General features: G+C 34.6%; 1 protein-coding gene across 3 annotated transcripts in view; it reads left to right on the top strand.

Annotated features, from left to right (window-relative positions):
• Positions 1–13,885, top strand: part of LOC105466156 (jumonji domain containing 1C) — a 310,861-nt gene that overhangs the window by 85,768 nt on the left and 211,208 nt on the right. For 2 of the 3 annotated variants that reach the window (XM_071069618.1, XM_011715124.3), the window contains exon 2: positions 3,906–4,070. Coding sequence is in view for 1 of the 3 variants with exons in the window: in XM_011715124.3 (XP_011713426.1) it covers positions 3,906–4,070 (165 nt within the window). In the remaining 2 variants the exon portion in view is untranslated. Of the gene's footprint in view, positions 1–3,903; positions 4,071–13,885 lie in introns of those variants that run through there. The other variant, XM_024788032.2, reaches the window with a different exon arrangement.

Genomic DNA, 13,885 nt, shown 5'->3' with positions numbered 1-13,885 from the left:
GAATGCAAGACTAACTGGTCTTAACCTGGACCGTTTCTCAAAGTTGTGTGTGCAGTGAGCAGCCAGCTGTGAGGAATTAAGTAATAACCTCCCCTAATCAAAGAGCAGACTCCCCTCCACTTAACTGTCTTAAGTGGTGAATTCCACTCCCTCCTCTTCTGTAATATAACTCACTATGTACTCAGGTTTCCATTCTGGACCCTTTGCGTCCTTCCCATGGGGCTTAACAGTCATGAGAAGCTGGCATAGGCATCATGATGATACTCTAATTGCTGGTTTTGCTTTAAGTTGTGAAGTCCCAGGAGTCTTACGTTTTCTGTCAGAATCCGTTAAACAGTAACAGAGGGGTGTGTGTGTCTGTGTGTGTGTGTGTTTAGTTTTCTGTCTGTATGTAATTAAATTCCAAACCCTTCACTGTTTTTGATAATCTCATATCTGAAGATGAGTTGACTATACAACAAAGGGGAAGAGACACAATATTTAGTGTCTTTTTGTCCCCAATGTCCCTAGCAAGTTCTGAAAACTGCTAGTAGCACTGTTTATGCAATATAAACTGGATTTGGAAAATACACTTCATGCTGAAAACTTTTTAGGACTTTGCATTTGGAAGAATTTACATTGATTTATATCTTCAGTTTAGGAAAATGTCAACGAACTTCTTGACTCTTCAGATTTTTAACTAAAATATTTTGTCAGGATTACTGTATCATTGTCCATGAAGGAAAAGCAAAATTAGCGTGCAGGTTTTCCTGAGAATTGTCTTTGCTTCAGTTTTCTAGGGTTTCCCAGAGCTCTTATACCAAAATTTAGTGTTTAAATAACAGAACAGATTTCAGGTAGTGGAGAAATTTGGTATAATTTGAAACCTTTGTGTAAGATCAGCTGGACCTCAGCTCAACCGCTTAAGGATGGGTTTTATTTGAAGTAGCCAACTGTTTTGTTGGCTTCTTCCTTGACTTGGATTTATTCCCTGACTTGGTATGGATAGTTAACTAGAAAAAGATGTTAAGTCCTTGACCAGTGCATTTCTCTTTCCCCATTCTAATAGATAAGCTTTAATGTATATCTTTAATGGATATTCTAACAGATAAGCTGCTTCTTCTTCTTTTTTTTTTTTTTTTAAATACAGGCTTCCTAGTGGGCAGCAGTATAAACATCACCAAATCAAACTTACCTTTTACCAGGTTGCTTTTATTTTTAAAAGACTATGATTGAGTCCAAGAGTCAGGGGATTTTTAATGTTAATTAAATATTTTATATGTATGCAGCATTGTAATGGGCACTAAAAATAAATGAAAGAACAGTTCTACCTTAAGTGAGTTTACATGCATAATTTAAAGATACTTTTATTACACTTAAAATATTGGACAGTGTTTGCTTATATACTAATACAGTGTAAGCTGTAAAAAAAATAATTGCAGTAGAAATTCAAAGCTGAAATTCAAAGTAGAAATTGGAGTTGAAGTTGGGGGACGTAAATATCATGGAAGAACTTGAACTGGGCCAAAGGAGCAACCGTGATTCAAATAAGTGGAAATGGAAACTTTTCAGGTGTAAGGGAGCAGAAGATGGGTGGCAGAATTAGTATAAAAATGTAAGTATTGAGAAGACTGCTTCCAGCATATCTTATGATTAAGTTGAGAAGACAGCTCTATGAACAGATAATCTTAGGGAATGAATGCAGAAGAATGAAAGTAGGGGAGGGAAGGTTTGAATGATTGAATGACCTATGAGTATAGAGTCAGTTTCAGTTTTCCAAATTACAACATCCTTGTCTTGTTCCCATCTTAGAGGAAATGCTTTTGATTTTTTACTGTTGTGTATGATGTTAGCAGTGGGTTTTTCATATAGACCTTTTTATATTTAGATACTTTCCTTCTGTTCCTAGTTTGTTGAGTGTTTTTAATCATGAAAAGCCATGGAATTTGGTCAGATGCTTTTTCTGCATTGTTAAAGATGATTTTTTTTCCTTTATTCTGCTAATGTGGTATATTACATTAATTGAATGTCATGTTGAGCCATCTTTGTACCATTGACTACCTTTGTAAGTAATGTTTTATTAGAATAAAGTCAAGCTCAATTGTTTACATATTGTCTATGGTGGTCTCAGTGACAGAGACAATACATAATTATGACAGAAACCATCTGGTTTGCAAAATCTGAAATATCTACCATTTACTCTTTTTGTTTTTATTTTTTTGAGACGGAGTTTTGCTGTTACCACCCAGGCTGGAGTGCAGTGGCCTAATCTTGGCTTGCTGCAACCTCCGCCTCCTGGATTCAAGCCATTCTCCTGCCTCAGCCTCCTGAGTTAGCTGGGACTACAGGTGCCCGCCACCACGCCCAGCTAATTTTTGTATTTTTCGTAGAAGATGGTGTTTTACCGTGTGGCCAGGATGGTCTCCAACTCCTGACCTCAGGTGATCCACCCACCTCAGCTTCCCAAAGTGTTGGGATTACAGGCGTGAGCCATCGCGTCTGGCTATTTACTCTTTAAAAACATTTTCTAACCTCTCCTTCTAGAGTCATCAGTATAGAAATCATTATTTAGTGTCCATTTAGAAGGTAATGGACTAATCTTTACTGATCAACACTCTGTAAATTGCTTTTGTTGATACAGTTATGGTTTATCTCCCTGTCATAAGTAAGGGGTATAATCTGATTAAGGGAAGTTAAGTGATGATTTTATGAAAAATGTTAAGTTTAAAGAATAAATTTGTTAATGTCCTTTCTAATTCAAGTTCATGGCTTATATTTTGAAATATTGCCAACCTCTTTTCTTCTCCCCCCATCACCCATCCTAATCTCTGATAACCATCGTTCTACCCTCTGCCTCCATGAGATCCACTTTTTATTTGTTTTTTAAATGACAGGATCTCACTCTGTTATCTGGGCTTCAGTGCAGTGATGTGATCATAGCTCACTGTAGCTATCACAGCTCACTGTAGCCTCAAATTCCTGGGCTCAAGAGATCCTCCTGTCTTAGCTTCCTGAGTAACTGGGACTACAGGCATGTGCCACCATGTCCAGCTAAGTTTTTTACTTTTCTCTTTTGTTAGAGTCAAGGTCTCACTATGTTGCGAAGGCTGGTCTTGAAGTCTTGGGCTCAAGTGATCCTCCCATCTCTGCCTCCCAAAGTGCTGGGATTACAGGCATGAGCCACCATGCTGGGTCAAGATCCACGTTTTTGACTCCCACATATGAGCGTGAACATGTGATGTCTGTCTTCTGTACCTGGTTTATTTCATAAAACATAATCACCTCCAGTTCTATTCATACTGCTGCAAATGACAAGATTTCATTCTTTTTTATGGCCTAATTGTATTCTATTGTGTATATATGCCACATTTTCTTTACCCATTCATATGTTGATAGATACTTAGGTTGATTCCATTATCGTGGCTTTATGAATAGTGTTACAGTAAACACTGATGTGCACCTATCTCTTCAATATACGTTCCTTTCTTTTGGACATTTGCCCAGTAGTGAATTACCAGATCCTATGGTAGATGTACTTTTAGTTTTTTGAGGAACCTCCATACTGTTTTTCATACTGGAGGTACTAATTTACATTCCCACCAACAGCGTACTAGAGTTCCCCTTTCTGCTTCCTACAATTAGAAGGAGTAAGTGCTAGTGTTCAGTAGCACAGTATGGTAACTATAGTTAGCAATAATTTATTGTATTTTTCAAAATAGCTAGAAGAGGATTTGAAATGTTTCTAACACAAATGATAAATATTTGAGGTGATGGATATTCTGATTATCCTGATTTGATCATTACACATTGTGTGCATGTATCACGATATCATATGTACCCCATAAATACGTACAGTTATTATGTATTAGTGAAAAAGGATATACCACTCTTCTGTTTTGCTAATTGAATTTTTTTTGTTTTCATAGGTGTATGTGGAATTTGATGATCTTGAATGGGATAAACGAGAGTGGGTTAAAGTTTATGAAGATTTTTCAACTTTCTTGGTGGAATACCACTTAATCTGGGCCAAAAGGAATGACCCTAGCCAGACTCAGGGATCAAAGAGCAAACAGATTCAGTGGCCTGCATTGGTAAGATCTATTCCTGTTTCATTAAGCATTTTCATTTGTTCGTTAAAAACGAAAAGCAACAACAACAACAAAACAAAAGCCAGGTTTGGTGACTGACTGTAAAACTAGCACTTTGAGAGGCTGAGGCAGGACAATTGCTTGAAGCCAGGAGTTGGAGATCAGCCTAGGCAAAAAAGCAAGACCCCATCTCTACCAAAAAAAAAAAAAATTAGCCGGATGTGGTGGCACATACCTGTGGTCCCAGCTACTTGGGAGGCTGAGGTGGGAGGATCACGTGAGCCCAAGAATCCGAGTCTATGTGAGTTACTGTCACGCTGCTGCACTCCAGCTTGGATGACAGAGTGAGACTCCATGTCTTATAAAAGAAAGAATAAATGAAAATTTAAGACCAATAATTGAATAAAACTTTAGATTCATCTTACTGATTTATAAATTAATATTTTTGAAGAGTCTCTGACGAATCTGGCAGAGATTTTAAAACACTGCCTTCATTTTGTTAAAACAACTTTAGTTGTCTCTTTGTTAGTATTCTGTCAGCTTATGTAGTTCACAAATAAGTTTATTCTATCAAATTAAAATATAAATTGGATTAAAGGGACCTGAGAGATAGCTGACTGTATGCCATGTGGAACAACTTTGCTGAATGAAACTTTGTCAAGTGGAAGATAGAACATACTTTGTATTAAAACATCTAAGAACGAGTAATTCTTCTTGGTTTGTTAATGAGTAAATCATTGTGGGTGATAGATGTTTAATGTGTAATTATTAGGTAATGGATTAAATTACTTCTTATCAGGAAATGTTTCATTTAAGAAAATATGTTTTCAGTAAATTCACTGGTACTTTGAAGAGTTTTATTTAAGAAAAACAGCAGGTAAACAAGGTCATTAAATTGTATTAGAAAAAGAGCTACATTTGTTTAACCATTGTTATCTCTGTTTTCTGGCAGAACATCTAGCATGTAACAAATGTGCAATATTTGTAAAGTTTTCTTCTTATGTTACTATCAAAGAAATACTTTAAAAGCTGCTGAAACATTATTGCAGGTATTTGATATAACTAATGAGTTTGGGTAGTTCCTTTCAAATTTTTAAACATACGAATTAACTACTTAAAAGGATAGCTTCTGCTTGCTAATAATTTTAATGCATATAAATTTTCTATTTTAGTTAATCCTGATGCTTTTCTATATAGAATAGAAATTTAATAGATCTGTTTGATTATTCCTTTTTAAGAAGTCAGTGGAGATATAGGATTAAAAAGGATAGGAAGGGAGGGAGTAGAGTGAATGGAATCAGTGGCATTTTTAAAAACAAAATATGATATTGAAAGATGAAAATAATATCTGTCTGTGACCTGTAGTTTCGATAAGAAACTTTGCATAGCAAACTAAAGAAGATAATTTTATCCATAGTAGGTTTTTAAAAATAATTAATGAGTATGTTGACTTGTTCATATAAAAAGTTTAAACCATTACTGGCATGATCTTAATTTTATAGACCTTAACCCAAAAACTGGATAAAATTTGTGAGTAATTATGAATAATTAGACATATAGGTGAATTTTTTATGAGAATTCTCAAAAGCAGGAAGCAGTAGCATCACTAATATGAAAAACTACACATCGGTATCAGAGTTAAAAAATTAATAAAGCTTTAGAAAATCTTTGCCCTTTCTTAAAAGCAGTTAAGATTGAGGTGAATTTCTGTTGATTCATAAAATACTGATTTTAGAGAGAATTGTTATTGGAAAATACTGTTTAATGATAATTTTGTCATAATTTTACAAAGTTGTTTCTGTTGAAAACCTCTTAGCCTTGAAATTAGGCCTACTTAAACAATCACCAACCTTTTCTTTTTAACTTTATCATATACAAAAAAAAAAAAGATGAAAAATTTGAAAAACACTGTGGTATAAAAGTAATAGAAAATTATATTTTTAGTTCTAAGAGATAACTTGTATATATTATATATATATAATTTTTGATATATTTTCTTATGAAACATATTGCTCTGGTTCCTTTTTTTTCCCCATACTATTTATTTTATTTTATTTAGACAGGGTCTCACTTTTTCACACAGGCTGGAGTGCAGTGTTGTGATCACAGCTCACTGCAGCCTTGAACTCCTGGGCTCAAAAAAAAGTCCTCTCACCAGTAGCTAGGACTACAGATGTGTGCCACTATGCCTAGCTAAATTTTTTTTTTTTTTTTTTTTGAGATGGAGCCTTGCTCTGTCGCTCAGGCTGGAGTACAGTGGCGCGATCTTGGCTCACTGCAACCTCCAGCTCCCGGGTTCAAGCAATTCTCCTGCCTCAGCCTCTCAAGTAGCTGGGACTACAGGTGCCTGCCATCATGCCTGGCTAACTTTTGTATTTTTAGTAGAGATGAGGTTTCATCATATTGGTCAGGCTGGTCTGGAACTCCTGACCTTGTGATCTACCTGCCTCAGCCTCTGAAAGTGCTGGGATTATAGGCATGAGCCACCATGCCCAGCCTTCTGCTGAATTTTTTAATAAAAAATTTTAATTGTGGTAAAATAGACTTAACATAAAACTTGCCATTTTAACTGTTTTTGAGTACACAGTTCATTGGTAGTAAGTACATTCGCGTTGTGTGTTACCACTGTTGTCATCCAAACACAGAACTTTTTCCATCTTGCAAAACTGAAACTGTACTCATTAAAGAGCAGTTCCTTATTCCCCAATCTTGCTAGCAACCACCATTCTACTTTCGGTCTCTGAGTATCTCATATGAATGTAATTATACAGTATTTATCCTTTTGTAACTGGCTCATTTCACTGACAATGTCTTCAGGGTTCATGCATATTATACCATGTGTCAGAATTTTCTTCCTTTTTATTGCAAAATAACATTCCATTCTGTTTATACACCATGTTCTTTTAATCCATTTGCCTGTTAATGGACAGTTGTGTCGCTTCCACCTTTTGGCTATAGGGAATAATACTGGTATGAACATGGCTGTATAAATATCTGTCCAAGCTCTGTGTTCAACTATTTGGGTATATACCCAGAAGAAGAATTGCTGTATCAGATGGTAATTGCACTTTTAATTTTTTGAGGCACTTTCATACAGTTTTCCAAGTGACTGCACCATTTTTCATTTCTACCAGCATTGTATAAGGGTTCATTTCTTTACATCCTCACCAACATTTACTTTCATTTTTTTTTGGTATTTACTTTCTCAGTAGGTGTGAAATGGCATCTCATTGTGATTTTGTTTTATATTTCTCTAATGCTTAATGTGATGTTGAGCATCTTTTCATGTGCTAATTGGCCATTTGTGTGTCTTTTGAGAAATATCTATTCATAAAGTTCTTTGCCTGTTTTTGAATTGGATCGTTTGTTTTTTTTGTTGTTGAGTTTTAGGATTTCTCCATGTATTCTTGATATTAGTCCCTTTTTAGATACATGATTTGGTAACATTTTCTCTCATTTTACAGGTTGCCTTTTTAGTGTGTTAGCAGTGGCCCTTGCTGCACAAAACTTTTAAGTTTTGATGAAGCTCAACTTGTCTGTTTCCATTTGTTGCTTATGCCTTTGTTGTTATATTCAAAAAATATTGCCAAATCCATGTCATGAAGCTTTTCCCCTTATGTTTTCTTCTAAAAGTTGTATAGTTTTAGATCACAAATTTGGGTGAATTAATTGATTTTGAGTTTGGAATATCATGTAAGGGTCCAACTTTTTTTTACATGTAGATGTGTCCACTTTTTCCAGCACCATTAGTTGGAAAGACTGCCTTTGCCCCACTGAATGGTCTTGCCTTATAGAAAATATTTTGACCATATATGCAAGGGTTTGTTTCTGGGCTTTCTATTCCATTCCATTGGTCTGAGGTTGTTCTTATGCTGATACCAGCTTACTGTTTTGATTACTGTTCATTTGTAGTACATTGTGAAATCAGGAAATGTTTTCCCGTCAACTTTCTTCTTTTTCAGGATAGTTTTGATTATTCAGGGTCCCTTGAGATTCCCTATGAACTTCAGGAGAGATTTTTCTTTTTCTCCAGAAAAAGGTCACTTGGATTTTGATAGGGATTGGATTGAATCTGTAGATGGATTTGGGTGTTAGACATCTTAATATTAAGGGCTGGGTGCTGTGGCTTACACATGTAGTCCCAGCTCTTTGGGAGGCTAAGGCGAGAGGATTGCTTGAGGCCAGGAGCTCAAGACCAGGCTGAACAATGCAGCGAGACCCCTTCTCTGCAAAAAAAATAAAATAAAATAAAATAAGCTGAGTGTGATGGCCCACGCCTATAGTCTCAGCTACTTGAGAGGCTAAGACTGAAGGATCACATGAGCCCAGGAGTTCATGGCTACAGTGAGCCATGATTGTGTCATTGCACTCAAGCCTGGGTGACAGAGTGAGACCCTGTCTCTAAAACTACACACAAACACACACACACGCACATATAAATATTAAGTCTTCTAGTCTTTGAACAGGGGTGTCTTTTTACTTGTTTATGTTTTATTTAATTTTGTTCAGTTATGTTTTATAGTTTTGTTTATTTCATCTCCTAGGTAATTTATTCTTTTTTGATGCTCTTGCAAATGGAATTATATGTTAATTTCATTTTCAAAGTATTCATTATTGTTATATAGAAACTAGCTGGACGTGAGCCTGTAGTCCTAGCTACTTGGGGAGCTGAGGTGGGAGGATCCCTTGAGCCCAGGAATTCAAGGTTGCAGTGAGCTGTGATTGCACCAGTGCATTCCAGCCTGAGTGACAAACCAAGACCTTGCCTCAAAAAAAATACAAAAAAAAAAACAAAAAAAACACAAAAAACGATTTTTATGTGTTGATTTCATATCCTGTTGCTTAGGTAGTATCCTTGTCAATGGTGACAGACTGAAAGCTTTTCCTCTAAGATCAAGAATAAGACAAGGAATCCCTGCTCTTACCATGTCCATTCAACATAATATTTGAAGTTATAGTCCAGAAATTAGACCAGAAAAAGACAAAAAGCATTTAAATTGGGAAGAAAGAAGTAAAATTATGCCCGTTCACAGATGATATAATCTTATACTTAGAAAACCATAAAGACTTCACAACAAAGCCTATTAGAACTAATAAATGAATTTGGCAAATTAGTAGAGTACAAAATATTTGCTTTATTTTAAACATAGTTTTAGCTAAGACTGCATTAAAATTGTAGATCCTGCTTTTTTCCTTAACATCTATCCTCTACATTTCTCCTTTATGAGTAGTAATTTAAGATCATTTTTAATGGCTGCATAATATTTAATCTTACAATGACCCATTTCCTTAATGTTTGGCATTATAGTTTCCAGTTTTAGGGAGCATTATAAGTAACTGGGATAAATACCATTGTAAGCCTTTCTCTGCATATCTGATTTTTTAAAATTTATATTCATAGTAGTAGAATTAATAATCATAGGGTATGAACTTGAAAGCCACAAAAATCTGTCTCCTGACACTCTTCACAAATTGTCTGAAGGTTGTACTGACTGCCATTGTCCTCAGTCAGTGTTGGGGTGTTTTTATCTCACTCATCACACCCTTGTAAGCATTATTTATTTATTTTTCAGTTTATCTTGTTTTGAAACACAAATGTTTGGCCAAAACAGGAGGAGTTTTACATCCTAAGGGGATGCAGCATTGAATGTTACTCTTTCTCTGCTAATTGGATATTTAAAAATATTTCGTTATTTCAATTTGCATTCCTTTAATAGGGTGAATTTTTTATCATGTTTATGAGCAATTTGTATTTTTAGTGAATTGTTATTCTTTAGTACTTATTAGGGTTTTGTGTTTTTTATATTTGTTACGAGCTTTCTTTATATTATTACAGATATTACAACCTTTTTGTCGTATTTGTTTCGTACTTTGCTTAGCCAGTTGTTTGATAGCAAGTCTTTTTGAATTGTATGTTTATTTTTAAAGTCTATACAATGGGATATTGTCATTAATTCCAGTAGTCAGGTTATGTGTGCTTGCCTTCCTTCCTTTTTTCTTTTGTTTTAGAAGATTGTAAAAATTAATAAAATAAACAAGTGAAGTGGGAATGCTTGTTTGTAATAATTAAGAAAACAGTCAATTTAAGTTTCATAAACATTTTGCAAACATTTATATACAGTAGATATGACTGAGATTTTATTGTTTCCTTTTTTGTTCATTAAAATTAGGCTTCTTTAAGGATGTCTATAAACAGCAATTATGAAGTTCAGCATTTTAAAATTCCTACAGCATAATGAAATACTGTATCTACAGATTTGAGAAATTTGAGGGATCTGTATATGAGATGGCAGTAGAATGAAACACAGTAGAAACTAATACTTTGTCTTTAATTTTCTATAAATTTAATGTTTCTATTTCTGTGCACATGATACTTGCTTTATGTTCTTTTGTATTTAAACATGTTTGTATTTATTATCTTTCTAGTTGTTTCACTCCTCGTGTGGTACTTGTTTAATATTACATATCGGTTACGTTATCTTGTCTACCTCTTATACCTAGAAATTAGTGGAAACTGGCAGTGTACCTGCTGGTTCTTGAGATCATGACAAGACAAAAACAAATCCTGTTGTCTCATTAACATATTTTAAAGTCTATTTTTAAAAATTTAACATAATTGCATCTTCAACAAAATATGGATAGTGTAATACCCAGGCTACTTCTCTGGAATTGTCTGGTTCATCTTTCTTTCTAGGATATCAGTAGCAAAACATTTATGGGAGCACCACATGCAAGATGCTGAAGTGGTGTCTTTTTTTGCTTGGTCCTGTATAATCATAGTACCACTTGAGGCCATTCTAATGCTGTAGACTGAGGTAACTTGCATCTTCATGTAAGTTACTTAATAGATTGTTAAATTTTATTTACTTTTTAATAAAGTAAAATACTTATGAAAGCACATTTATCGGCACCAGGGAAAGAAAGTGTTGGCATTCATAATTGAAATCAACGAATCACCTACCTAACTGGGTTAGGGCCCTGGCTCCATCTCCTTTAGGAAAACCTTCTGTGGGGAGTGGGGCTTCGACCCTAACCCAGGTGGGCTGTAACACTGCTGTATTTTCTAAGGGGCAGAGTTTCCTACTACTATTCTGCTGGCCCAGCCTTCCAGATCACCCCAACCAGTGCTCCTATATAACCATCCTGTGCTCCTGTAGAACTTTGTTTTGTACCTCTGTTTTAACAATCAGCACATTCTGCTTTGTATTTTACCTATTTGTTTGCATGTCTGTCTTCCCTTAATAGATTGTAAGTTCTTTGAGGACAGGAGTCATGTCTTAGTCATCTATGTATGGTTCCTTGGAGTCTAGCACAGTGCTTTACCCATCTCAGAAAGTAAGTAAATTCTTATTTTAAAGTGATGAATGTGCTGCAGCCCAGCTAGTGCAAAAGAACCCTACTGGGAGTTATCACAAGTTTTCTGGCTATTAACATATGATAATACCAAAGGACAGGAAAACAGAATCACCCAATTGTGGTAAAACTGTGAGTTGCCAATTTTAAACATGTCAATATATAATAAAAAACAAATACTGAAAAGCTTATAATGTCCATTCTCATCAGATACAAATTTGATTCCTGAAATCGCCAAGTAGAAAAATGTAAAATTACCTGAAATGTGTTATTTTAAAGATGTAAAAGGAAGAAACAGACATCCTCACAATTGACTTAAATATTCAAATCTTTGATAATTTACCTCAATTTCTGAATTGAGTTTTAGGAAACTCAGACTACTTTTTCTCAATGTTGCTTTTTCCTTCATAGATAGGTAATTCTGGTTCTACCGGGAATTGTGATCACATCATAAACATGTAAACTCTTAGCAATTTGTTTATTTTAAATTATTCTCTTAGTGAGAGTGCTTTTTAGTTACTATCCGTTCCAAGAGAAACCCCCTCAAAGGAGAGTAGAATTCACTGCTCTTTGGGACAAGATTACCTTTATATCCAACAGTTATATTGCCACAGTTGGTTTAGATTATGGCCTCAAGCAAATTTTACTAAAATGTGAAAATATGCCACCTTCCAAGTCAGAAATAAACTTTGGAGTATGTTCATTTAAAGAGTTTTTACATATTTATAATTGAATTTCCACAATTAGAATTAACAGTTGCATGTCTTTTTATACTTTGTTAAATAATGAAATGGAAGTAATGACAGTGTAACTTAAGGATTATTATTTCCCTACAAGGTAAAGCACTTTAAGAGATCAAATTATACATAATAAAATATTAAGCTTTTTAAACGATAAACTCTAATACTGGCGTGTATTGCAATGGACGAGTTCACACACTCATGTCTTGTGGATTATAAAATGACATTATTCTTTTGGAAAGTATTATGTTATAAGAACCATAAGAAGTTCATACTCTTTGATTCATTAATTCTAGTCTTAGGAAACTATGCTTGAAAAACAGTTTTTAAAATGTGTATTCAGTTTAGCTAATGTTTGTCGCATACCTCATATGAATTAGACACTGTGGTGGGAGCTGCAGATTAAAAAAATTAAAGGCTTATGTTATTAGAAGAAAGATGTTTATTGCAGTCTTATTAAAGAAGAAAGGTAAAATGGAACAACCTTGATGTTCAGCAATTTGTGAATGCTGTTAAATTAATATTTTGGCATATTATGCAGCTTTAAAAGTGATAATTGTACATACTGTAGGAAAATGTAGAGAAATTAAAAATTAATTACATTGACTATAGAAATATGTATTTAAAAAGTGTTATAGACTGGGGACAGTGGCTTATGCCTATAATCCTAGCACTTTGGGAGGTTGAGGCGGGAGGATTGCTTGAGTCCAGGAGTTCCAAGACCAGTCAGGGCAACATAGCGATACCCTCATCCCTACCAAAAAAAAATTAGCCTAGTGCAGTGGCGGAAACCTTGTAGTCTCAGCTACTCAGGAGGCTGAGGTGGGAGGATTGCTTGACTCCAGGAGTACAAGGCTATGGTGAGCTATGATTATGTCACTGCACTCCAGCCTGGGCAACAAAGCAAGACCCTGTCTCAGCGGAAAATATATATATTGTAAAGTAATGAAAATCATTATTTTACAATGGCGGAATTTTGCCTGACCAAAATTGTCTTTTCCCTAAAAAACAAGTATTATTTCCTAGCAAATTGGAAATTTCATATAATGGTGTTATTCAGTATTTTATATTTTGGAGGTAGTCTTCTTCAAATTAGTTATTTTAGTAATACGTTTCTGTTAATATACTTTGATATTATTTGTGTTTTGATATTGCAGCATTAAAAAAATCTATCAATATACAAAGAATTAACATTTAATAATGAAAATGACAGCTTAAACCATAACAAAATAAAATATAATGAAGATTATTTAAGGCTTGTTTTAAGCCTGTCTGAATTACTTGTTTACTTGTAGATTTGCTTGGCTTTATGTGACCTTAAATATTATAGACTCAGAGAATGTTAGAATTGGGAGAAGAAATTAGCAGTTATCAAGGAAGGTGGCATAATAGGTTAAGGACATAGACTTTGTATTATATTTCTTGGTTCAAATCCTGATTCTTCCATTTATTGTTAATGTCTGGGTGAAATTAAGTTATTTATACTCTGTATGTCTCTCTGTGTTCATAATAGTGGTATCTACCACACAGAGTAGTGAAGATTAAGCAAGACAGTATGTAAATAAAACCTCAGTATAGTACTGCAGTGAGTTTAGATAGGTGTACACTTTGAGAGAAACCTCTGTAAGAACATCCTCACTTCTGTCACTGGTTTCAAGTTTGAGGCATTCCCAAAACCATCCTCAGGTTTGATAAATCACTGGAAGATTGATATAACTCACTGAG

Source organism: Macaca nemestrina, chromosome 9, assembly GCF_043159975.1.
Source record: "Macaca nemestrina isolate mMacNem1 chromosome 9, mMacNem.hap1, whole genome shotgun sequence".
Lineage (NCBI taxonomy): Eukaryota > Metazoa > Chordata > Mammalia > Primates > Cercopithecidae > Macaca > Macaca nemestrina.
Note: the sequence above shows the minus strand (reverse complement) of the source record. Positions and strands in the feature narration are given on the sequence as shown.